The sequence below is a fragment of the Vanellus vanellus genome, assembly GCF_965231255.1.
Source record: "Vanellus vanellus genome assembly, chromosome: 2".
NCBI classification, from domain to species: Eukaryota; Metazoa; Chordata; class Aves; order Charadriiformes; family Charadriidae; genus Vanellus; species Vanellus vanellus.
The window spans coordinates 85,075,543-85,101,481 of NC_138906.1; the positions used below are offsets into that span (position 1 = coordinate 85,075,543).

General features: G+C 38.3%; 1 protein-coding gene across 2 annotated transcripts in view; it reads left to right on the plus strand.

Moving 5' to 3' along the window:
• CDH12 (cadherin 12) overlaps nucleotides 1-25,939 on the plus strand; it is a gene marked incomplete at both ends in the record, with an annotated part of 165,706 nt that overhangs the window by 19,607 nt on the left and 120,160 nt on the right. For both annotated transcript variants that reach the window (XM_082479622.1, XM_082479623.1), the window contains one exon: nucleotides 21,209-21,503. In XM_082479622.1, the coding sequence (XP_082335748.1) occupies nucleotides 21,209-21,503 (295 nt within the window). The remainder of the gene's footprint in view (nucleotides 1-21,208; nucleotides 21,504-25,939) is intronic.

Sequence of the window (25,939 nt, forward strand, 5' to 3'; positions counted from 1 at the left end):
AAAAAACAGACAAACAACTATACAAATGAGACAGGTCAAATTTATGTTGAAGTCATTAAGAGATTTCCATTTTAATAAATTTTTGCTTGATCCTAGTTGATTGATAAGACAAAACATGAAACAGGCAATGCAAAGTTGTAAGAATCATGATAGAGAAATGCAAATTATTTGTTGATGTATTTGGTTTAGAAAATATGTTCGATATAAATAGCTTTTTTCACTGCAATAATGAAGGATAACATGAAGTCTAGTTAATTATTTTTTAATGGGAAGAAAATTAGAATAGTCCAACTCAAAAATGAATTTTTAAAGAGAAAAATTTTGGTGTGAAAAAAGGGTAAAAGGAATTATGCAGAACATAAATAATTTTCTAAATATTGTCTTGCACTCTTACAGTATATTTATTGCTGTGAAGGCCAGTACTTTCTCCTGAATACGTGCTCATGAAAATATTCACTGTCATTTTTTCTAAACTACAAAAATTAATATTTCAAAACTTTTTATATATGAAAGAGATGAGAAAGGATGCATACATTATTCACATTCTGTGATAGAGAAATCTTGTATGTAAAATTCAGTCTAAAATGCCATCTGTTTTTTCCTTTAAGATTCTCATAAAATGCGTATTTTTTAAAATACTTGGCTATGTAAAATTCATTTGCCCTTTCTTTTGGAAACATTTGCTAGCTGTTTTGCAACATCCATTAGCAATGCATATGATTTACACGTTTGATCATATTCTTTTTTTTTTTTTCTTTTTTCTTTTTTCCCTTCCATCTCTCACCAGGAAAAGAACTACACTAAAACAGGCATATGGAAAACATGTGGGTATATGTTTGTGTGTGTAAAACCGGCAGCTGGGGAAATTTCATTTGCTTATTTATTTTTGTGCTGATAAATTATGCAAATTTTTTCATAGGCTCTTTGGTTCCACTGTCTTGACCTTTAGTGTTTGCATCCATAAGCCTTCATTGAACTGGCCCAGTTTCATATGGAAGGAGGACAAGGTTGCTTTAGTTGGTGTTCTCTGTCGAGATCATCATTTCTGCTCTTCTTCAGAATCGAGTGAAGTTACTGGGATTGATCATTTCTTAGGTGTTCCCAGCTGCAGTTGTAGAAAGATTATTCTGCTTCACTTCTCTGATCTTTGTTCAGGGTTGTGTGGCTTGAATGGCAAGCAAACTTAATGCTCATCTAGAGCTGCTATGGTGCTGGAAGGCAGCTAAAAGACAGAGTACTGCCATTAAAGTCACTGCATTTTCACTGACTTCTGTTTACAGATTGTGCCATTGAGCTACTCTGTACCCTATTATTTCTTTGTCTGTTTCCCTTCCTTTAAGCAGGGTTGATAATGTCCTCTGTAAATTGATGTACAGTTATCATCTGTAGCTCTTATATGAATGTGGGTTTGCAGAACCTGAAGATCATTAACTTTCCTGTGTCAAAGTCCATAATACCTCCAGGACTTCAACAGTGTGTTGCTACTCAAATCCTATATACACCCCGCAGTGCAGATATGTGCTGCTAATTTGCTGTTGTCGTGACTAGTTTATTACTTTGCCTGTCCGCAGGGAAAAGTGCTTTTCCATCCTTTTCACAGCAGGCAGTACTGCTCAGCAAGGAAATGTAGGAGTTCTTGTGAATAAAGCAGAGAAAGAGTGTGTATCTGCTGCCCTGGTGTAGCACAACACAGATACTTCTCCTGTGGGAGAGAGGTGGGTGCGGGAGCAGGATCAGCCCACAAAATGTAGTCAGTAATAGTGGGAGAACAAAGGTTTATTTGCGCTCTTGGGAAGTCATCTGGAAGCACCTTACAGCCTTCCCTCAACGGTCCTGGTGCGTCTGCGTTGCTGTGGTGAAGAGGGACGTATGTTAGAATGCTGCGCTGCAGCCATGGGGAGAAATATCCTCCAGCTGAGATATGTAACCGCTCTTTTATAACCTCTTTATAGATAGGCATGTATCTCTTCTTAGCTGTGCTTTGTACAGCCCAGCCTGGCTGAAACACCTATTCATCTGCCGATCAAAGTCACGACGTTCGCAGATCATGGGCAAGTTTGGAGAGCCACTCTGTATCATTTTTTTCCGTCTTCCGAAAATGTTTCTTGCTGCTCTTTCATATATATGAAAACAGTGCCTTTCGAGGGCAACCTTGCTTCAGTAGAGAGGGCATGTATCAGATTTTTTTTGAGGGGGAGGTTAATCAGCATTTCTCAGGCTCTTTCATGTGTATGAATAAAACATTTTTTTTTTATTTGTGGAATGAAGAGAGATCTTGCCTCTCTTCCTCCATTCTCTTCTCCCATTGTTTTCTCTTCCAAAATACAGATTCCATTTCACGTTCATCTCACACTTATGACTGAATTTGTGTAGGTTTATCTTTACAAGGGTAAATATTAGAGTTTTTACTAAAAATGAAAAAACCCAAGGAATCCTATATTCCATGGTCAGTTTCATGGTGCTGATAATAATGGACTCACACAAGCCCCAAAATTGTCTACAGGGATCCACAGTACTAACACAGTTGACTAAAAAAATAGATGCTTCAGGAAGTCAGAAATGCTACGCTGCTACTAGCTGCAGCTGGTATGTCAATTTAAGAAGAAAGTAAATTCCTGTTGCTCCTGGTAACAGCTGTTCCAGTAATGAAAACTCCACTACTCAGAAGTACTGTTTAAAATAAACTAATTTTAAGCTTTTTTTTATCTTACGGGACATCGGTGTTATAATGGCTTGTTAATCATGCTGGCTAAGGCCACTCTAACTAGGTCATTAAGGTAATGAAGAAATTAGCAAAGAAATCTTAAGGTATTTGTGAATGCCAAAATCTGTAGCGGGTTATGTCACAAATGTTATCCATTTTAAAAAAGATATTTATAGAAACTTTAGTATTCAGTTGACTTCTGACAGAAGAACATAATCCCGATAAGGCTGTAAGTGTGATGGGTCATAGTTTATTCATGATTTTGTAGCATGAAATTTTATTGTGACAGGTGTTTGGCGTCCCACTACACCAATTCTTGCTTCCTGTAAACGTATCGTTAAAATGAAAAATATGCACTTTCAAGGCACACATATAGTAAATCAAAAGCTTGGTTTTGCTTAAATATTTTCTTTTGCCTGTGCTAGATGATTTTTCAAAGCATATTTTGCAGCACTCAAAACAAGGCCAGCTGGATGGCAGCGAGGGATGAATCTATTCTGAAAGCTTAAAAAGGCCCACTACAAGTGAATGCTGTATTCTTTTCATACCCTTAAGCCAGCCTCTCAAAAGACTTAGTTTTAGATTAAAGGATGTAGCTCTAAATTGGATCTCATAGCAGCTCAACAAGAATGGCTATTTCCCCGTGCAGGTGTGGAAGGTGAGGGTAGGAGTGGGAAGCTCTGTGCATAAAGCCTTTTTCTTTTTCTGTTCTTACTGAGTCAAACTCCCCATTGTTCCTTTAATAGAACAAGCTCTATGGGGCACACCGCTGGTACAAATAGACCTGTGCCCTGCTGTGGATATGGGTTTTGGCAGTTACGTGTTATCCCCTATACATAAATAAAGTGCAATACTACAGAGTACAGCCTTGCATGTCTTTCCACGGGTGGCTTGCACGCTGTGTTTTCAGAAGCTGCACCTGCTATGTTCATATATATATGGGGTTGGACTAGATGATCTCCAGAGGTCCCTTCCAACCCTATGATTCTATGATACAGTCCTGCACTGTGATCATTGTCCAGGAGGTAGATCTTGCCTCCTCCTGAATGAGACAGGAAAATACAGCTTGCCTCAATGCTGGAGAGCAATACTCTGATTACTGTGAGCAATACTTAGAAGAGAATACTCTTGTACGGCAATTTTCACTGTATTGAATCTATACAATACAATTCTGCAAAAGATAAATCACCATCAGATATCCTTGAAATAAATGAGGTTTCCTAAGAAATAACTTAGCATTGAAAAGAAATATTTTAATAATCAATTTATTAATGGAATTAGAAACACTTGCTTTCCACAGATTCAGTAATTTGTACATCTAGAGTATTTTCCCCTCAAAAATAGATAAGCAACAGAAATAACTACTGTTTTCTGGCTTACTCATTTTTGGAAAATCGATTAGTCAATAAGTGTAATTACCTGTTCATTCTTTGATTTGGTTTAAGCAAAAAGCACTCTGTTTATATATTACCTACCGGAATGAATTGGATTCTTGCAATAATTCACTTATTGTCCTATGTAAAATAGACTACATTATCCTTTATTGTTAAATTCAGTTCAATTTATGGTGCAAATATTGCTAGAATAAGAGTTTCATTAACAAACAGATGCTAATTAGTTTAGGATTAATTGATCTAGTTCTAAATAGGTACCAGTGTTCCTTGATCTCATTAACAAATATGTAGTTTCTATACATAGGTCTTTCCGGTATACTTAAAATTAATCTCTCTCTAGATTGTGTGTTTTCATAAAATGCCTTATTCAGTGTAGAGATTCTCGATTACTCAGTGAGTAAAATTATGTGTCAGAACAAAGTAGAAATGTGTTCTTTATCATGTCATGTTTACGTTGTCTTTTTAGAGAGACACAAACGTGTTTCTCAATCCTGGCTCCTGTATTTGTAGCAAGTGTCATAAAATGATGAACTTGAGAACTGTGTTGCAAATCCATGAAAACGTAAAGGCAGACAGCAAAGGCAATAGATGATTTTTGATGCTTAGAAGGACAAAGCCAATGAATCTATTATTATTTAATAGCTAAGTCTGTTCTTACATTCAAAAAGGGCACGTGCAAATCATCTATCACACCGAAGGACTATTTTTTTAGGAAAATTGCTAAAAAATGTTTCCCTTTGTGAATGTGACTTCCTTGATCATAATTAGGAGCTACTGCAAATCCAGATGAATTTAGCTATCAGTAGCTGCAACATTTGTCAGTGAAAGAAGCCTTACTTCTGTGAACATTAATACATGGATGAAACCCTTGCCACATAACAAGTAACTCCTGCACCGGTGGAAGGATTTCACAGTAATTCCTATCTAACTGAAAGTTTATTGTTAAAATTGGAAAAAGCATTATTTGATCAAGTTTATCCCATCTCTTGAATCTTGAGGCAATCAAATAGTATTATTTCAGGGTCTGGAAAATCGGGGGGGAGGGGGGAGAGACAGGGTGAATGATTTCTACACGAGAAAAGACTTCTGTTGTTTCTGTTTTGAGATCTTCAGTTTGTTAAACTTGAAAGTGGAAAGAAAATTTACCTTAGTGTGTGAATTGAAACAAAGGCAAATGTTTACTCTCACTCTGCAGGAGGGTACCCTGCTAGTACTCTGCAGGAGAGTACTCTGCTAGTACTTGCAAGGCCCTAATTATTACTGAATAAAATTGGAGACAATGGGAGTTTTGCCATTGACTTTCTCAAGGCCAAGATTTAAGCTTTATGGACACAATTAGGCTTCCCTAGAGCCTGGAGAGATTTTACTCTTGTAAATTATTTTCCCCAGGACTTCTGGAAGAACCATATGTAGAAGGATTAGGAACAAATTAACACCTCTATTGTTTCATTGAGCAGCTCTGTCAGAAAAGGGATGGAATATAAACTCACCGAGACACAGCTCTTCTACCTCGCTCCCTGCTTATTCCCTCTTCCGAGGTCTCTGTAGCGATAACCTTGCTGCCCTCTGTCTCTGGAATAAAATGACTCTATGCTCTTCGCTTCTGTCTCCAATACCAATAGCAGCAGTGGAGGTGGCTGTTCTTTCATCTCGTCAGTATAGAACATAAGTACATACACAGCTATAGAAAACAGAGATCTTACCACAGCCATGCAATCATTTCTGTTCCAAATTATAAAGCTCTTTAATTTCTTTATCTAATATGCTGTATTCTCTGCTGATTCTTAAGAATATTTTTTTATCCATTAAAAACATGAGTTAATCTTGCCAGTCAATGCTATAGCTTGAATATAACTTCGTGTAAACTCAACACATTTTTTAAAAAATTGCATTGGGACAGTCCAGCAGAGACAATTGCCATTCAAATTTATAATTAAACTGCTCCATTTGAGCAGAAACGATTTAGGCTTGAGCTGTGGAAGATATTTTTCTTTTGCTTGTTAGTACATAGGTGTGACATTTTTATTAAAAAGAAGGCATACCAATATTCTTACACAGTACAGCTTAATGAGATGTGAAATATGAATGTATCCATAACTTACAATATATACGGGATTTATATGATTTGATTCAGTTCTGCATAGTGCCATATAAATGCTGCTTGCTTTAAATAACCCAAGCCTGAAGAACAAATTCTGACACTTTACCTGTTTCTTACAAACCTACTTTTATCCCATCCAGAGGTTGGTTAATTAAAAGACCCCAATGAAAGAGAAATTTTCTTATTTTTGCAAAACTGCCAAAAAAATTTCTGTAAGTCAAGCTAGAAGAAAATGCAAACTATGCAGTGTGTCACTTATCTGTATTGTACCAATTCACTTGTTTTATTTATTATATTCTCTAATTTATTGTCGTGGTTTCAGCCGAGATGGGGTTGACTTTCTTACAAGCAGCTGTTATAGTGCTATGTTTTGGGTTTGAAATGGGAATACTGTTGATAGCGCACTAATGTTTTTGGTTGTTGCTACGCAGTCAAGGTCTTTTCTGCTCCTCGTGCTGCCCCACCAGCGAGTAGGCTCAGACTGCACAAAAAATTATCAGGAGAAATAGCCAGGACAGCTGACCTCAGCTGACCAAAGGGACATTCCTTGCCATATGACACCATGCTCATTATATAAAGCTGGGGGGAAGAAGAAAAGAGGGGCCATTTGGAGGTGTTTGTCTTCCCAAGTAACTGTTACGTGTGATGGAGCCCTGCATCCCTGGAGATGGCTGAACGCCTGCCTGCCCATGGGAAGTAGTGAATGAATTCCTTGGTTTGCTTTGCTTGCATGCACGGCTTTTGCTTTATTTATTAAACTGTCTTTATCTCAACCCACAAGTTTTCTCACTGTTACTCTTCTGATTCTCTGCCCCATTCCACTAGCAGGGAGAGTAAGGGAGCAAATCTGTGGTCCTAGTTTCTGACTGTGGTTAAACTACAACACTTATTAAGTTTTAATATCATGAATACCACCTCATATACATTCTATTGAAATGGATGATAATCCAGGTTGGAGGACTCGCTGAGGCCTCGTCAGACCACACCCCGAATCAAAACTTCCTCAGTGAAAAAGACGGGTCATTGTAATAGGGGACTCAGTTCTGAGGGGGGCGGAGGGCCCCATATGCAGACTGGACCCGCTATATAGGGAGGTTTGCTGCCTCCCTGGGGCCCGGGTTGGTGATGTTAAGAGGAAGCTTCTGTCCCTGGTGTGGCAATCGGATTATTATCCCCTTTTAGTATTTCAAATAGGCAGTGATGATGTAGTAAGAAGAATGCCAAGAGCAATAAAGAAGGATTTCAGGGCCTTGGGACGACTAGTTAAGGGATCGGGAGCCCAAGTCTTGTTTTCTTCTGTCCCTCCTGTTGCAGGGAACGATGAGGGCGTTGACAGGAAGAGTCAGCAGGTCAATGACTGGCTCTGAACTTGGTGCCACAGACAGGGTTTTGGGTTCTTCAATCATGGCCTGATCTACAGAACACCAGGCCTGCTGGCAGCAGATGGGAAAAGCCTGTCTCGCAGGGGGAAAATGGTTCTTGGGGCAGAGTTAGCAGGGCTCATTGGGAGAGCTTTAAACTAGATTTGAAGGGGGATGGGCGTGTAACTGGGCTTGCTAGAGAGGCGCCTGGGCATAGTAGCTCAGCAACTGTGGGGCCGAGTGCTAGTACTTTTGAGAAATCAGGCAAGGGAAGAAGGAGACCTGCATGGCTGAGCATGGACCTTCTGAAAAAGCTCAGGTGGAAGAAGGGAGTTTACAATAGGTGGAAGAAGGGGCTGACTGCTTGGGAGGAATACAAGAATGCTGTCAGGGTATGCAGGGAGGAAACAAGGAAAGGCAAGGCAACCTTGGAATTGAACCTGGCGAGGGATGTCAAGGCCAACAGGAAGGGTTTCTTTAAGTATATAGGAGACAAAAGGAAAACTAGGGAAAACGTGGGCCCGCTGTTGAATGAGACAGGTGCCGTGGTGACAGATGATGCAGAGAAAGCGGAGTTGCTAAATGCATTCTTCGCTTCTGTCTTCACTGTTCGGGCCAGTCCTCGGGAAACCCAGACTTTGCAGGTAACAGAGAAAGTCTGGAGGAAGCAAGACTTTCCTTTGGTTGACGAGGAGCAAGTTAGAGATCAGTTAGATAAACTGGATATCCACAAGTCCATGGGACCTGATGGGATGCACCCTCGAGTGCTGAGGGAGCTGGGGGAAGTCATTGCTGGGCCGCTCTCCATCATCTTTGAAAGGTCCTGGAGGACAGGTGAGGTGCCTGAGGACTGGAGGAAAGCCAATGTCACTCCAGTCTTCAAAAAGGGCAAGAAGGAGGACCCGGGAAACTATAGACCGGTCAGCCTCACCTCCATCCCTGGAAAGATGATGGAACAGCTTGTTCTGGGTGTCATCTCAAAGCACCTGGATGAAAAGAAGGTTGTCAGAAGTAGTCAACATGGATTCACTAAGGGGAAGTCGTGTCTGACTAATCTGATAGCATTCTATGATGAAGTGACTAGATGGGTGGGTGAGGGGAGGGCAGTGGATGTTGTCTACCTTGACTTTGGCAAGGCTTTCGACACTGTCTCCCACATCATCCTCACATGCAAGCTTAGGAAGTGCGGGCTAGATGAATGGACAGTGGGGGGGATTGAGAACTGGCTGACAGATAGAGCTGAGAGGGTTGTGGTTAGTGGTGCAGAGTCTAGTTGGAGGTCAGTAACAAGTGGTGTCCCTCAAGGGTCAGTACTGGGTCCATTCCTGTTCAATATATTCATCGATGATCTGGATGGAGGGATAGAGTGTACCATCAGCAAGTTTGCTGATGACACTAAACTGGGAGGGGTGGCTGACACACCAGAAGGCTGTGCTGGCTTACAGAGAGACCTGGACAGGCTGGAGAGTTGGGCAGAGAGGAACCTAATGAAATTCAACAAGGGTAAATGTAGGGTACTGCATCTGGGGAGGAATAACCCCACGCATCAGTATAGATTGGGGGCTGACCTCCTGGAGAGCAGCTCTGCAGAAAGGGACCTGGGAATCCTGGTGGACAACAGGATGACCATGAGCCAGCAATGTGCCCTGGCGGCAAGAGGGCCAATGGCATCCTGGGGTGCATCAAAAAGAGTGTGGCCAGCAGGTCGAGGGAGGTCATCCTCCCCCTCTACTCTGCCCTGGTGAGGCCGCATCTGGAGTACTGCGTCCAGTTCTGGGCTCCCCAGTTCAAGAAAGACAGGGATCTGCTGGCGAGGGTCCAGCAAAGGGCTACGAAGATGATTAGGGGATTAGAACATCTCTCCTATGAGGAAAGGCTGAGGAACTTGGGTCTCTTTAGAGAAAAGAAGACTGAGGGGGGATCTTATTAATGCTTTCAAATACTTAAAGGGAGGATGCCAGAGGGATGGGAGGAGTCTTTTTTCAGTGGTGCCCATTGATAGGACGAGGGGTAATGGGCACAAGCTTGAACATAGGAAGTTCCATCTTAACATGAGTAGGAACTTCTTCACTTTGAGAGTAGTGGAGCACTGGCACAGGCTGCCCAGAGAGGTTGTGGAGTTTCCCACTCTGGAGACATTCAAAACCTGCCTGGACGCTGTCCTGTGCAACCTGTTGTAGGTGACCCTGCTCTGGCAGGGGGGTTGGACTAGATGATCTCCAGAGGTCCCTTCCAACCCTGACTGTTCTGTGATTCTGTGATTCTGTGGTTGCTACTATTCCTGAAGACCCTAATTACGTTCAATTGAGTAAAAAGTTGTAGATATGACCTCTTTGTTATTATTTCTAAAACTGAATTTGGAAATAAAGTTCATATCCGTGCCAGCTACATTGATAAAGTTTTTCTGTTTCTAAGAGAGCTTGGAAGTAATATGACCTTTTTCTCAAGTAGGCCTTCTCCCTCTGCCAGTATGCCGTGGCTTCCACCACTGATTTTTAGGTGTCATTCTGAATATGAAATGGCATCATGTTGCAATAAGGACATCATGATGCAGTCAGTGACACGCAAGCAGGCCTTCAAGACGTATGCTCCTTAAGCACTTTCATTCCTCTTCCTCCAGAGTCACCACATTAACTCAGCCACCTCAAAAATATGTTTCTCCTCCTCTTTCTGTAGTAGCTCTTCATTGTTCTCATCCTCTTTCTAATTTATTGAATTTACTACACTGAGGCCACAAAATTTCATAAGTTGCTACTCTGCTGTTGAGTACTTACTGCTTTGTATTTTACCATTTTCTTACTGGTCCTTGAAAGAAAGAATGTAAGTTGATCAGACTAGAAACCAGCTTCAGTAAGTAGTTTTAAAAAGGGGAGGGGCTGCTGTTATTGCATTATTGTTTGAATGATACCTAGACCTCAGTCAGAGTTGCAGGAGGTTTGTCTCAACACTGCAGCGTTTTTCTTAGTACTGTAGCAAATGCACTGCAAGTTATGCGCAAAGAATATTTAACCTGAAACCATTTTCAGTGTTTCAGAAAAATGAAAGAAGTATGTACATCAAACCCCTTTCCTATGCTGCTTCTGAAATCTGAAATCTGAAAATCAGCAGTTGCTGTGTGAAAAGGCAATTTCATTTTTCAGCCTTTAAAAATAACGTTCTGAGGAAATCCTGCAACTGGAACAGGATTCACGTGATTGTGCTTTCTTGTGATTGAGACATCTGGGCACAGAACAAGTCTTTCAGCTTCTCTGTTGTACCTTTTACTGCTGTATCTCATACACATTAAGCATTATTGATTCATGACTGCTGGATTATTTTGCATTTTTTGTGCTGTGGTGTGCTTGTTTGGGTTTTTTTGGCCAACTTAACTTAAGACAAGGAGATTAAAAATTCAGAAGATACTCTGTTTCGCTCATAAAATTCTGTGCCTCTAAACGTCTTAAAATTGTCCCTCCACTAGAAGTGTTAAATTTAATATTTTTCATGTCTGTGGTAAAAACTAAGATTTTTTTAAAAAATATTTTCCTATTTAGAAAAGAGAAGCGGTCAAATAGTTTATAATAGTATGCCTTGTCACAATGATAGACAGGTTGAGGCAGAATCTTTTACTCTGTCATTCCCTACCTGTTCTAGTGTGTCATTATCAAACAAAAAGAGACACTTTAACTGACAGTGCTTTACAGGAAGTGTGATTTACAGAACAAGTTTTTTGTATTTAACATAACATTAAATTTAAATACACGAGGAAGAGAGTTTTTATATTCATTTGCAATACAGTCAGTGAAGAAAAATATTTGAAATAACGAAAAAAAATGCATTAAGGGAAAGATTAATCAGCACCAACAGAATTTAATAGGCCTTTTCTCTAAAACCCCCCAAGATCAGACTGGAATGCAGAGCGTACTAATATAAATAAAAAATGAAACAGCAGAAGATTTATTTGCTACTGGAAGTTCCAATCAATGTCAAATTAAGCATAAGCTTTTATAATCAGTTCAGAATCTTTGACCTCTCCAAATGCAGTGGACTTAGACTGATACTCTTTGAGCATATGTTTCCAGCAATGTGTTTACTCAAAAAGGAGAAGACTGTCTTTTCATATTCTGACTACAGGAACCTGTTCTTTTTGATTTATGACAGGGATCCTGTTTAAAGTACTTAAAAGTTGTGTATTTATTAGTGATTTAAAAAACATTATTATAATCTTTGGGATATAAACACAGAAAAGATTTCAGCATAAGGGCACTACTGGGAGGCGCAACAGGAGTCTGTATGGTGATCTGTGTCCTTTCATGTCTCTGCATGGCAGAGAATTGTGGCTTCCTGAAGTAGGGTAAACCTAGTTTAAGGAGTCTTATGGACGGTATGCTTCTAGGAACTATACTCAGCCTTTGACTTTCCAGAGAAGCTATCTCTGGATATTTCGCAGAGCTGAGTCAGGGAGCTGGAGTCAGGCTTGGGATTCACTTTGTGTGTGTTCAGGTGCACCATTTCTAAGCCTATGGAGGTCAGCTAACCCCTAACCACAGTTTTCTGTGTTAGGGGCTGATTAACAGCAGGAGGTAATAACTGGCTTTATAGATGTTTATGACTAGATGATTGGAGATATATTTCTTCTCCTGGTTGCAGCTGTGGTGTGGAAATGTATGCTGCTCCACAGCTACTGTCCCTCATACAGGTTACTGCCTCCTCAGAAGAACAACTCCAGCAGGAAGTGTAAGTTTTCCATAATTAATTTCAGAAGAGCCAGGCTTACAAAGGCCAGCTATTCAACTGCTTTAACTAGACAGGATATAAATGATATAAAGAAGTTTAAGTGAATTCAACTAGCTCCAGACTTTTGGGGTGTAGAAGTGAATGCCACCAAGGGAAGGAGTGGGAAGCTGCTCAGAGCCATGACATCTTCCAGCAGTGGATGTCATTCCAGAGCCCTTATTTGCCATGGCAGCCATCAGCAGGCAACTGTCTCTTTGTTTGTCACTTTAGAAACAGGATGGCATACAGGACACTGTCTTCCCTATGACATATTTGTAGCTAATCCTACAGCCTACAGAAACGTATTCACACTGGCATCGGTAAGGCAACTCCTGTGAGCCAAAAAAGTTTGTGCCACTGAGCAGCTGTAGCTATAGCTTCCATGGGAAATTAAATCTCAAGAAAAAGTCCATAATTAAATCTCAAGAAAAAGTCCATAATTTCATGACCCATTATTAAATGAGATGAGGAATCTCATATATCGATCATGTTGGATTTGGTATTCAAGCATGTGTCCTCTGACACTGATGGTATTTCCCGTGTAAAGCCCAAGTAGTTAACATATAAGGAATAAGGAAAATAAACTGTGATTTTATACCTTGTAGCTTAAGACATCTATAGAGTATAATTCTACAGAAAATGGATCACATTCACACACCCTTGAAAGAAAATAGATTTTGTCACTCCACAAACATAAACACCTCATTTTAGACTGGAAATATCTAACCTTGCCATCAGCTTAATTTCAGGGACATTTTGCAATATAAAGTTCCTGCTTGATCTCAACTGTTTGAACAGTGCTTATCTGGTGATCTTCAGAGAGGCTGTCTTCATAAATATAATTAGGCAGTCATTAAAAATGATGAACTCTCCTCGAATAGGTTTCTTACAAATTTTGTTATAGCATGTTTCATGTAAAAGCTTCCTAAGTCTCTAGTATCTATTTTTATTATATTTATTCATACAGCATAATTCGTATTTTCATGCATTGATCTTTTATATATGTTGTAGAAGGGATACAGCAGGGAACATAATGCAAAATAATATATTACTGTCAGTATGTGGCATCCAGAGAGATGCAGGTCTTTTTGTATTCTTACAGTGATTCCTGTTTCAAAAAGGAAATACTACAATCTTATATACTACCTAAAAAGAACACCACCCCTCTACACTTATCATTTTCATGAATTACAGGAATGCCACCAGGTGTTTTGCAGATCTTGCACAATTAAACAGCAAGATTGTAGAATTTCATGATAACGTTGTCTTTTCTTCATTTAGTTTTCAGAGGTAAAAAGCAAATATTGCCTTGAAAAGGAATACAAGTATCTGCTGGTGAAAGTTGTGATGATTTTTCCCGAGACCCCTGTTTGTGGCAAATTCCCTTCCTAGTTTCAGTTTCATTATGCTCCCACTTAGCTACTGGGACTCCAGCCAGGTACTGGTACAGAGGGAGCACCAGTGCTTTCGCAAGTGTAAATCAAACCGGCTTCACTGGTGCTGACTGAAATGCATTCATTTGTAACAGGTGATGTCTTGTACAGACTCCTTTGAACCAGAGGATAGTTTATCATAGATTTCAAGCGCACAATAGTGAAAAGAAAGGAAAAGGCCACGTCTATGCATGAGGATACATAGCACCACCTCACCTTTCCCATCGATGCATTAAGGTCTTTGGGCTGCAAGGGTTTTAGATTCAATCTCCTGCTCAGTTCCTGTTAAATACTTTGAAAAATTCTGAAATTATAAAAATTTAATGAGATGGTGAAATCATTTTCCACTGAGCTGTCATCAGCAACTGCACGCTTCATTGTAGCTGATATTACTTCAGCAGGATGTATAAAATTGTGTTGGAGAAAGACAAAAATGAAAGTTGATAAATTTCCTCAAATTTTGTCTTCTCTTGTTGTCTAATGGCGAGTACCGGAATTTGTTGTTGGAACCTGTGGTTATGTTTTTACTTCACAACGGTAACACCTGGAGGCCTCAGCAGATTCATGGTCCCATCAGCTATTAACATTCTGCAGAACATTTCTCTCAAATGGAATTCAGCACAACTGTGGACTTAAACCTATCAACATACATACACAGAGCACATTGTAACATGGAATTATATGAGTTCAGTAAGAGTAATTTAGTAAAAAAATCACCTCTGATATTGATTCTTACATTAATGTTTAAGAGAGGACATTGTTTCTGTATGCATCAACTCCAGCTAAAATGGTGGTATAAAAGTAATTGTCAGAAATATATGCAACTTGTAACTTATATATATAATTACTTGTATAAGCAAGTTATAATGAGACATCATTGACAGATTTTTATTTTTTCAATATTTTACTAGTGCTTTTTTTTTTCATTTAGCAATTATTTTTTTTTCTGTCTATGAGCAATTGCATTTCATGAAAGAAAAAAAATATTTATTTTGGAATGTGTTTTTGCAAGTGTTATTATTGAATTCCACATAATGCAACAAAAATAGACTTGTACAGTGGAATCAGAAAAATAACAATCTCTAACTCCTCAAGTCAATGATGTTGATAGGGGTGAGGATTCATTTGAACTGATCAGGTCACATACTGTTTTTATTCCTTGGTAATGACTTATTTGCCATCATATTACTAACTGGAAGCCACACTCATTATTGGAAAAGACTGGTCTGACTTAGCATGCTTAAACTAAATCCCCGTGACAGAAGGAGATAATGTTTTATTTAATTGGATAATTGGTGTTTTAATTTAAATAAAGCTCAGCTTTATTTGCCAAACAGGAATCATTACAAAAAGAAAACCTTTTAATTTAATTCTGCTTGAATAAGGAAGTATTCTGATCTAATTTGGACAGTGTACAAAAGATACTTCAAAATGCAGAACTGTGTTTTCTACTACCATTTTTAGAAAAATTAGACAGAAGAACGCCAATTCTTGGTAGTAGATATTTTACTAAACATAGGAAAAGAAACCATACCAATAGATCCCTAAGAAAATTAGTCATGGTGATATAATATGCACAGCTTGCTAATTCAAATAATTATTTTTTTATCCTTGGTATATTTTTTATATATTTTATATATATATATATATATATATATAAAATATACATTCTTTAATTGACATTTTAAATTATTCTTTAAAATTCTCATAGCACTAAGAAAACCTAGTCATGGATGTGGGTCTCTTGTAAAATCCCTGTACAAAGCTAGTACAAAGACGCCCCTTCCTATTGCAAATAATATTCAGTCTTAATAGGAAACAAAATCATATTTTCCAAATGACCTTTAGAAAACAGCACTCTCTTCTTTTTTTGTTCATCTTTCTTTTACCTCATCATTTTGTGGTTCGACTCGATGATCTTAAAGGTCTTTTCCAACCTAAATGGTTCTATGATTCTATTTTGGTTGCTACTTTGTTCCATACGCCTATTTTGCAGATTGTTGCTCATCTGACCCGTTTTGTAGTAGTATCCTGACCCCTCCCAACACAAGTTTTAGTCTACAATCTTGCCTGATTAATGCATGTTAACTGAGTATTCAGAGGATGCCCTAGGTAATCCAAATTTTTAGGATCAAGGAACATTTGCACTGAGTGTGCTGTGAGCAGATTTTGCCTTGTCCACAAATGTCCTCTGGAGAGGGGGCTGTGTATGTATGTCGCTGTCTGTGATGGAGAGGGGAGGAAAGAAAAAATATTTGATTTGCTTTAATTAGCAGCAATTACATTGTTGTTTTTACTACTTAGTTTCCTGAATTAAAGTCTCTGTCACCACCACCCCCTTTCGTCTCGGGAAAATGTTCAACTTTCATGAATTTTTAGAGGGAAGAAAAGAAACACATTTGGATAAAAGCAGTACATTAGAATCTAATTATAAGTTTTTAAAAGAAACGATGCAATTTGTGTAGACCATAGAGTTCTTGCCAACAGAAAATATGTGTAGAATAAGTATCTTCTAAAAGGGTAATGCTCCAAATAGAATGTCATCTCTAGATGGTTAGTATCAAAGGTTTCTCTATGCTCATTTACACCCTCCTCTCCTGTAGTGGCCATCCCTGTTCCAACACAGACTTTTACAGTAGAGAATACCCAAAATAGCTCTGCTTGCATCTATGTTTTCCATCCAACAATGACCTTTTTTCTTTTCCTCAGTTTAGGACGTCATTCCATGTTTACAGTCTTAGGTAAAACTGGGTTTAACTGGCTGTTTTGACTTCTCAAACAATTTGCATTACACATCTTACCCAAGAAAGGGCAGGGAGAGGAGCTGGTGGCTACAGAGCAAATGGAGATACTTGGAAGTAGATACATGCAGAGGAAATAAGGGAATAAGGTCCTAAAATATATTGCATAATGAAAGATTATGTAAAGATACAGATATTGGATGGATAAGTCTTACTGTTGCGAATGCAAAGAAGGGTTAATATCTTGGAACATTTAGCAAAGTTTTCAGACCAGATATGCACTGCAATATAGCATTTAAATTGATCTACTAGCAATAAATAAATCGAACGGTGAATTTTTCTTCAGCCTGTGAAATTGGCAATGAAATAAGACTTCAGAATCATAAAGTATATCACAGGGTGAATATATCAATTTAGGGATGTTAAATATTCCTTGACATTTAAAACTTTTTTACTTCCTTTTTTCTTCCTCTACCTTTTTTTTTTTTTAATAGTATATGGATGGGAAATTAAGAAAGGGAACCTGTCAATTCATAAAAAAACTTTTCCATGTCTGTATTGCTGTGATACTAAGATCACAGCAATCCTAGTGAATGTCATAGCCCTTGTTCTTACATGCTCTGTGAGGGTCTAGTGATTGCTTCATTTTAAGGCCAGACTATCTTGCAATTTGTTAAACTTCTTTTGCTTCTGATTTATTTATTTATGTCTGTGAACTTACAAATTTTACTTTCCACATCACTATAAGTTCATTAATGCAAACCATTAAAAGTGGTTAAGAAAAGAGAAGATGTATAGTTGAGGATTAGATGCATAGGATGCTGAGAAGCCAATTGGCACCAAGAAACAAACACGTCTGATCCATACTACTGCCACATTGAATTTAGCTAGGAGTATACAGCAGTTCTTGAAGTACATTAGCTAATGCATTTCTTGATCTTTCATGTGGTTTCATATGTAATATCAAATCATTTGTTCAGGTCTATGAATTCTTGAAGTGACACAGAGTTAATAACACTGAATTATTGAAGCAGTAAGGTCTTGATTTGTTGCTAAAATACGAATAATCATACTGCTTGTTAGGAATTTGGCATAACTGCCTGAAGAACTGAATAAATAATTTCTCCCAGGTGTGCTTGTAGTGAGTTGTTACCAACCTTTTCATCCTCTCTGAAGCAAACTAGCTTTCAGCTAGTTATAGGCTGAAGCAGATTGCGGGATCATATGGACTTGTAGACTGACTCAGTCTAGCATCTGGTATTGGATGTGATTCAAGAACACTGTCATAGTTTCTGCATAGATTTACACAATGTATTTCACAATAGTCTCCATCGTGTTATTCATACTTGATTTTTTTATCAGTCATTTCCTTTGCTGTATGTGTTATTGTTTGCACACATTAGCAAGAATTATCAGATGATGTTTCTTTATCTGCCATCACAGGAAAATATTCTTGATTTTCTGCATTAACAGTTTGCTGCAAGAAATCGTTAATTTTACACTTGGGGCAGATTTGCCCAAAGATCTGACACTAAACTCTGTGTTACTTAGGTATTAAGAATAACAGCACAGATTTGAGCAAAAGCAGAAATGAATCCCTTGTGTTTCCAAACCTTTGTGGCATTTTTAATATTCAGGATTTACAGAGAAAACATAACAGTAAGAAAAATCCATGTGAATACAATCATTTGTACCACGCTGTTGCAGTAAATTCAAGTAATTCTGAAATGTAAACACATCAAGAGGGTTTAGGTAAGATTTGAGCATTTGTTCTCTTGCCCTGTAGTTTTGCTCAAATAGCAGAAGAGCAAGTACAAGCAAGAGGGAGAAATGGGATACAAACCCAACACTACTGCTGGACACCGTGTCAGAAAAACTAGTCTCTCATAAATCTTCTGTGAGTTTTTCAGCACAAAAAAATAAATGTCTTTTCTTCCAGTGCAATACAGCTTGTAACACATAAATCAGAGACACGCTAGCAGGCACTTATTCTTTAGCCTAAACTGTTTTCTGGAAAATTTCAGGTGTTGAAAGTCAGGATTATTTTCTAGTGTTGTGCAAGTCCAAACGATGCTAGTTCCTCTCTCTCCGTCCTTGCATCTTAAACTCAGTATTACATGCCTTTTATTGTTGGAGAAATTAGTTCATTTTAAATTAAATCAACCAGCTCTTCCCCTGCAGTAATTAGACACTTTGTAACATTGAATTGCCCCACAAATTGCATATCTCAATGTGGGTTACAAATAAGCACGCCTTTCTTCGCACATTGCCCAGCAATGACATCTGAGAAGCCTATGTTGAAATCGTAAGATTAGCTTGATTTGATGAACAAATACAATGCGACAGATCCCAGCTAATGCAAAGCGATACAACTCTGCTTAAATTACTGGAATAGTTCCTAGGTTATACTAGCTAAGTGATATTTGTGAAGCATCGTAAACACATGTATAACTGTATAATTGCTAATGCTGCCAGTTATAAAGCTTTTTTTTTGCTTGAACACAGTTGAAAAAAGCTATGGTTGTGCTTGCCTTTGTATTTCATACTTTCTTTCTCTTAAGAGCCCTTGTTTTGCCCTTTTCTTATTATATTTTTTAACTTTTTCCCCAGCTAGGGGAAGCAACTATAATTACTTCTGTCCTGTATAATCCAGGTGCTCGGGTAGCGCATGCAATGCGACCTGATTTGTTACTAGTTGCACGTAAACTCTTCAACTGGCAGTCAGAAAGACACTCAACCATCTCGGCTTTTGTGCCAAGTCTGATAACAGGACATGGGAATAGAGACAATATTCTTGGCACGCTTCCCTGTTTACAGTTCCCTGCTTCAAAACCATATTCTTCTGCTCTGTGATTTTCTTGCTTCCAGGAGTATGGAACAAGGTAGACTTCACAATAAAGCCCAGACACATTTTACTTAATACAGGGACACAAATAAGAAAATGGTGTGGTTCCCTCTTTAAAGTTCTAAGATTTTTTTCTTTGAGCTTCCTCATTGTCATTTTGATTTTTTTTTTTTTTCACTCCGTGTGTGTCTGTAAGCCTCTATATGATAATGGAAAGAAAATACTAAGTTTTAACTGAGCAAGGTATAATGGAACAGCGGGAAGCTTGTGAGCCACTTAAATTAAAATGATGAGGAAGAAATAGTCATTAATTATCTCAGGCTGCATTATCTTTTCATTTTGCAAGCAAGGAAATATTTAACACCCCAGGAGGAAAAGAATTAACTTCCTTTGAATCTTTCCACAGTGAACCAGTGCTCAAGAAGCAAAATGCTTTACTTCGGACTGGAGAGATAATTTTAAATCACAGGCAGGGGGCAGCTAGATGAAAGATCAGAATCTAGTATATTCACTGAGCAGGAATGATGAGATGAAAAAGTAGACAAAGAAGAGACTATATTCATGTTCTCTCTATCCCACAAACCATGACCTCTTCCACAGTCACAAGGACCTATTTTCAATTTCAAGGCAATAGCTATAAATGTTAATAATTGCCTTTACCTCTTTCTCTGTAGCTTAGCTTCTTGCCCCATTACCAAAACCATTTAGTTTCTCAGTAATTCATTTTCTACATAATCTCCTTTCATGTCCCATGTTTCCTCTATTGTGTTTCACCTTGGGCAGTACATCATGTAAATAAAGCCTATATCCATAATCGCTTTACTGTACTGCTTAAGGGAATTCACACTTGAAAACTCCATTCCAACCTGTGTCCATTATAGCAGATCTCTTTAGTCCTCATTAGATGGGACAAGCTGGCGAATATTTTAAAAGCTATTTCAGCATCAGTGATGTAACCTTGAGTATCTATTCAAAACTTTTAGGTGTATTTAAAGGATGAGTATGAAACAGATAAAGGCATCTGAGAAAGAAGTTCATCATACTGTATTTCGATTTCAAAAATTCTTGCATTTGAAATAGTGTTTAAGGCCGTATTATAGTAGTATAGACACGGATCAAATGGACAAAAACTTATATTCAAATACTTTTTCAAATTAGGAATAGAGATTTAACATACTAACAGCCTGGAAAATGTGCATATTGGTATTTAAGGCAGAAATAATTGAGTTAAGGCAGAAATGATTGAATTTTGTATTCTGCCAATGAGCAAGAGAACTCCTAGCTTCACACTGTCTGCCATGTGACTATCTCAGAAAGGAGAGAAACAGGTGATCAAATATTTGTGTAAAAGGGGTAGGATTTTTAGTTCTGTTTAGCATTTACTGTAATTAAGAGATATATATTATCTTTCTTTCAAACCAGGTTTGTCTTTGAGTTTGAGTTTAGGATTTTATTCCCTTCTACTTCTCTGAAATCCAATGCCTGTGAAAGCTTTTGACACTCTGTCATGTCCTCTCCTGTTTGTTTGATATGGTTATTGGTGGCTTTCCATCCTTGGTCTTGAATTTCAGTTTATAACAAATCTGAAGCCCTGCTTCGTTGCAGTTTTAGTAGTGAAAAGTATTCATGCGAAAAAGCAGGTAGAATTTTGAAATGCTCTCTGTGCTGGGTACTAGATGGGGGTAAAAATATTAGATAACGTTACCCACATTTTTTCCATGCATTTAGAGGCGGTTAAGAACTTAGGAAATCGCTTCCTCTAACACCTTTTATTACATAAAAGAAAAAAATAAAAATAATAATTGCCTTCAAGCCTAGAAAAAAACATTAATGTTCTTTTCCTCCTTTTTATTTTTTTTCTTTTTATTCTCAAGCTCCATTCTGACTTGGACAAGGGAGTGGGCACTGTTAAATATACCCTTTCAGGAGATGGTGCCGGCACGGTTTTTACCATTGATGAAACCACAGGAGACATTCATGCCATAAGGAGCCTAGATCGAGAAGAAAAACCTTTCTACACCCTCCGGGCTCAGGCTGTGGATGTTGACACCAAGAAACCACTAGAGCCTGAATCAGAGTTCATCATCAAAGTGCAGGACATTAATGATAATGAGCCAAAGTTCCTGGATGGGCCTTATGTTGCCAGTGTCCCAGAAATGTCTCCAGTGGGTGAGTAAGAAGCTTGAAACACTTGATAACTAATTGCATATCACTTAATTGTCTCAATGTGCATTTCCTGCTGAGGAAAGAAGGAGAAGGCTGAAATGAAAATATAACTTCTAAAACTTATTATTAGAAATGTCTCGCTCTGTGCTTAGAAATATATGGATTACAGTTTTGTTTTAGCTTTACTTTCTTATTTAGAAACTCATTCTCCTGCAAAATGAGTGCTTGTGACTTTAAGTCTCTGAGGAAAGGAAGAGAAAAAAAAAGATATTCAAGGCAGGCGTGCTAAGGTCCAGGGGCTCTGTGGACCCCCAAACCTGTTATTTCACATGATGAAGTGTGTTCCCCTCTCTTCCTGGTTAACGTTGACTGTTTGCTGTACAGAATTAGATGGTACAAGAGCACCTTGTAATTCACTGTTCTTGTCTTTGTGGCTGTCAAACAGCACTTGCATGATTCCCAAATTAGGAATTAGGGGACAATTCTTTATCCAAGTCCTTCTACAGTGTGTGTGCTGAAAGTAGCAATTGCCCTCACCTGGGTCTCCACAACGCAAGAACAGGAGTCAGAGAGGCCCAGCAACACTGGCTCAAGGTCTCAAAAACCAAGAAAATATTGAGTGCGTTGGATTCTTAAAAAAAAAAAAAAAAAAAAAAGACTGACTGGAAATATGGTAAGTTTCCAAAAAGCCAGTATACAAGGGAGAGAATAATTTTTCTCTCCAATGAAAGTGGACTGTAGTAAGGATATTGAAGTACTGAAATAGGTTTTTGTTTGAAGAATTTTCACGACACAATTGACGGTTGCCGGGAAAGACATAAAGAGCGTTGATCCTGCTTTGGAGCAGGAGAATAGGCTAAATGGGTCCTTCGGGTCCCTGCCTGATGGCTGATTCTGCAGTGGTTCTGAGCAGTGTGTTTGCCACACAAGCTCACTGCTTGTGTCCTGCTGCCAGATGGCGTTTCCGGCTTCCCTGAGGGCACCAGAAATTACTTCATTCTGGGCTGGGAGGCCTTTAACTTCCCAGTGCTAATTTCAGCTTCTTACCATTTTCCCTCCTAAGTCGTCTTTTCCCAGTACTTCACAAGTCAGTACTAGTAATTTAATACTCCCTGTAGTTCCTAACAGTTTTGGAAGTTTTCTGACTCTGAAATGTGCAGAGGGATCCTGTTGCCCCTTCAGCTCTGTAGCTCAGATGGAGATGTTTTGAAAGGCAATCAGGGAGGCAACTAGCTATCTACACAAGTTGCTATATGGAATTACTGAGGTAGTACTTTAAGCTTTGTGAAAAAGAGTGGTAGAAATTAGTAAAATGTGATGTGAATAGACATGTAGAGATGATCACATTAACCTCATAGATGTGTAGAGAAGAGTTCGCTATAGTCACCCATAGAGGTGCATCTATAGATTCACTATATATGTGCATTCTTGTTGTTGAGATGCAACTGAGTATGCTGTGTCATGCATACAGCGTTTTAAAAGAAAAGTTTTTCAATTTATTCACCTTTGGATAAAGAGCAATAGATGTCATGGCAAAAATGCATCCTCTTGATCTTCACTTTATTCAGTCACGTTCACTACCTCTAGAAGATTTATTCATAACAGTTTTTATTTTCCGCTATAAGAAAAATAAAAGATGGATGAAACTTGATCAGAAAAGACAAGGCAAGGAAATAGTGCCCTAAGTGGAGGCCTAAACTCCAATTAGTGGTTACTAAAGCAGATAAGAATTCTTGCTGTTGGGTTGTCTTGCAGCAAAAATATCCAGAAATGCCTTCTGTCGCCTGTGATGTGCCAGGAGATTGTGTCTTCTCCAATGCAGTTCTTTCCACTCTCTTGCTCTCTCTTATCCATGCTTTTACTACCTTATGCAAGCGTAGTTTTCTCAGAGGATCTAAAACTGCTGCTCCCTATCACCGGTGTCATTTAGTTGCACCTATAGAGATGCTTAGACCTTCTACTGCCTGGAGCTGACATTAAAAATCACTTTGATTTTTTAGCTGGTGCAGCATATCATTGTCTTGGCTTAGGCAAAAACCCTGATAAACTCTTCCTCTTACCTATATTTTTACACTTTCATTTTCTAGTTGCCTGTTTTCAATTCCCAAGTGTCCTAAACTTCACTTACTATATTTTTGCCACAGTATTTATTATGAACTACACTAATGCACTCTGTTGTGGGAAATGCACTACAACGTGCCTTTTTTCCCCCCATTTGCTAGTCATTTCTATGAGCCTGACAAGCTTTTGTGACTAGTGACTTGCTGATTTTTGTTGTTGCATGACACTCGCATCCAAAGGTTTACTCAGTTTGGTAGTTTATACTAAGGTTATAAGGAGCAAAATATGGATGTCAGAGTTCACGTTGAAAGGGGAATAGAGAGGGTAGAGAAGTTGGTAATAAAATTCTCAAGACTTTAAACTCGATGTAAACACACAGTATATATTCCATTTGGACAGTGAAATCAAATGAACTGTATGAAACACCCTTGAGATACCGCAGTCTGCAGCCATAAGAGAGGGTTGCATGGGGCTGGGAAGTCTTTGTAAGAAAAATGTCCTTCAGACCCCTTACACACATTTTAGAAGTTTTTGTGGCTGCATTGTTCTTAGTTTTGTAACAGCTCTGACATTCGTACTAATTGCTGTCCCTGAAGCTTTGTTGGCTGAAAAAATGCCGTAGCATTCATCCCTGGATTCAGAGTTCCATTCACAGGGTTATAATAAAATTGCATGTCAGCTGGATCCTGGACCATGGTGATTTTTTGCTGGAAAAGGTACAAAAAGATGGAAATTTGTAGGATCCTCCATATCTGGTTTTATGCACATATGATTTATGATTTAGACATACCTGTCATATGCAAGTTTTCCATGGTAGATTCTCTAAGAACTTTTTGTGTTATTTTCCATGCATGTTTTAGGTGGAAATTTATTTTTTCCCTTCAAATTCACTTTGAGGTTATATTAAAGTTTCTTCTGCAATTTCTGTACACTGGGGTTTGTTTGGTTTTCCCTATAATCAATACCACTCCTTAAAAAAGATTATGGTGATGCATATCTTTTAGCCTTTTCTGAAGAAGAGATAATTTTAGGTTTGCCATTTTTACTTAGTGGTGCATTCCTTACTGGGGGTCAAATTCTTTCATATGCTTTTTGCTGAGAAGATGATGTTAGCAGGATGTTTACTGTGTTCTAAAACTCTAATTTAAGCCCACTGCAAACTAGGACGCCTACCTGTTTTATGCCAAAGGCTTGAATGGCCAGCTAGTCTCACTCCGTCCATACAGGCACTGTAATCTGCTCATGTATGCTGAATAGGACAGTCAATCACAGATATGAACAAAAAAGACCCTCTCTTGAAAAGTTCCTTGGTTGTTGACTGGTGTAACGTGCAGGTTATAGTACCCATCTATGACCCCTTATTTCTGATACTTTCTAAGTGTCCATAGATTCTGTATTGCTGAGGAGGGATATTGGTACCTCCAAAGTTGACAGTGTGTTGCTCACGTAATAAAGAGGGTGCAGAAAACCTTCTAGTGAAAAATTTACTTTGGAAAGGACAATGATGTGAAATGAGTTGAGAAACTCAGTAGATGGAGTCAGTACAGCCTGGAACTAGTATTTTATGACCAGAGATTGCTATGCTGTTATCCTATGCCTTATAAGAGATTTATAAAAGCTTAAGGGCTGGAATCCTAACATATTTTTTTCTGATATTGGATTGGTTTTATCAATATGTATATTTGAAAATATTGTCTTTATTTAATAAGTATACCAAAATGTAGAATGGACCAGAAATGGAGATTTATGTATGAGGACTGAAAAGGGGGCTGTAATTTCCCCATTTGTAAGTTAGTATTAGCAAAATATGTTGTCCTTAAGTATAGTTTTATCAACTGTGTTGTTGCTTCTGGCAGCTGTGGCAGCTTCTGTTGCAGTAAAGCTCACGTAAACCTGCAAATATATGGTGAGCTTAAACCAAGGTTATCCCCCTTATTAAAGCTATCAGTCCAGATGATGGGAGTAGGGGCATACCAGCGTTAAACACACATTCAAGGAAAGATCTTATCATATATTTTGATACATTTATACATAAAATGTAGACAGAAATGCAGATACCTTTCTTTCACTGAATATGCTGATTTTAACTGATTGTATGTATTACATATAACAAATTTACAACTTCTACTGTCAGTCTCCTAATTTTCTAAGGTCTTTCCATTATTCCTCTATGCTTATATACAGACCAGATAGGGCTGTACTAAACCCATCAATTCCATAACATATAGATTCTATATGTTCTTTCCTAGGCAATTTCCTTTCATACCTTTCCACTAGATTAACTCTTTATTGCTTAGGGGGCTCTACGAACTCCAGATCACCATGGCGATTATTCTGCCTTTTTGGTTATTAATTAACGTGTAGTGGAATATGTCCAC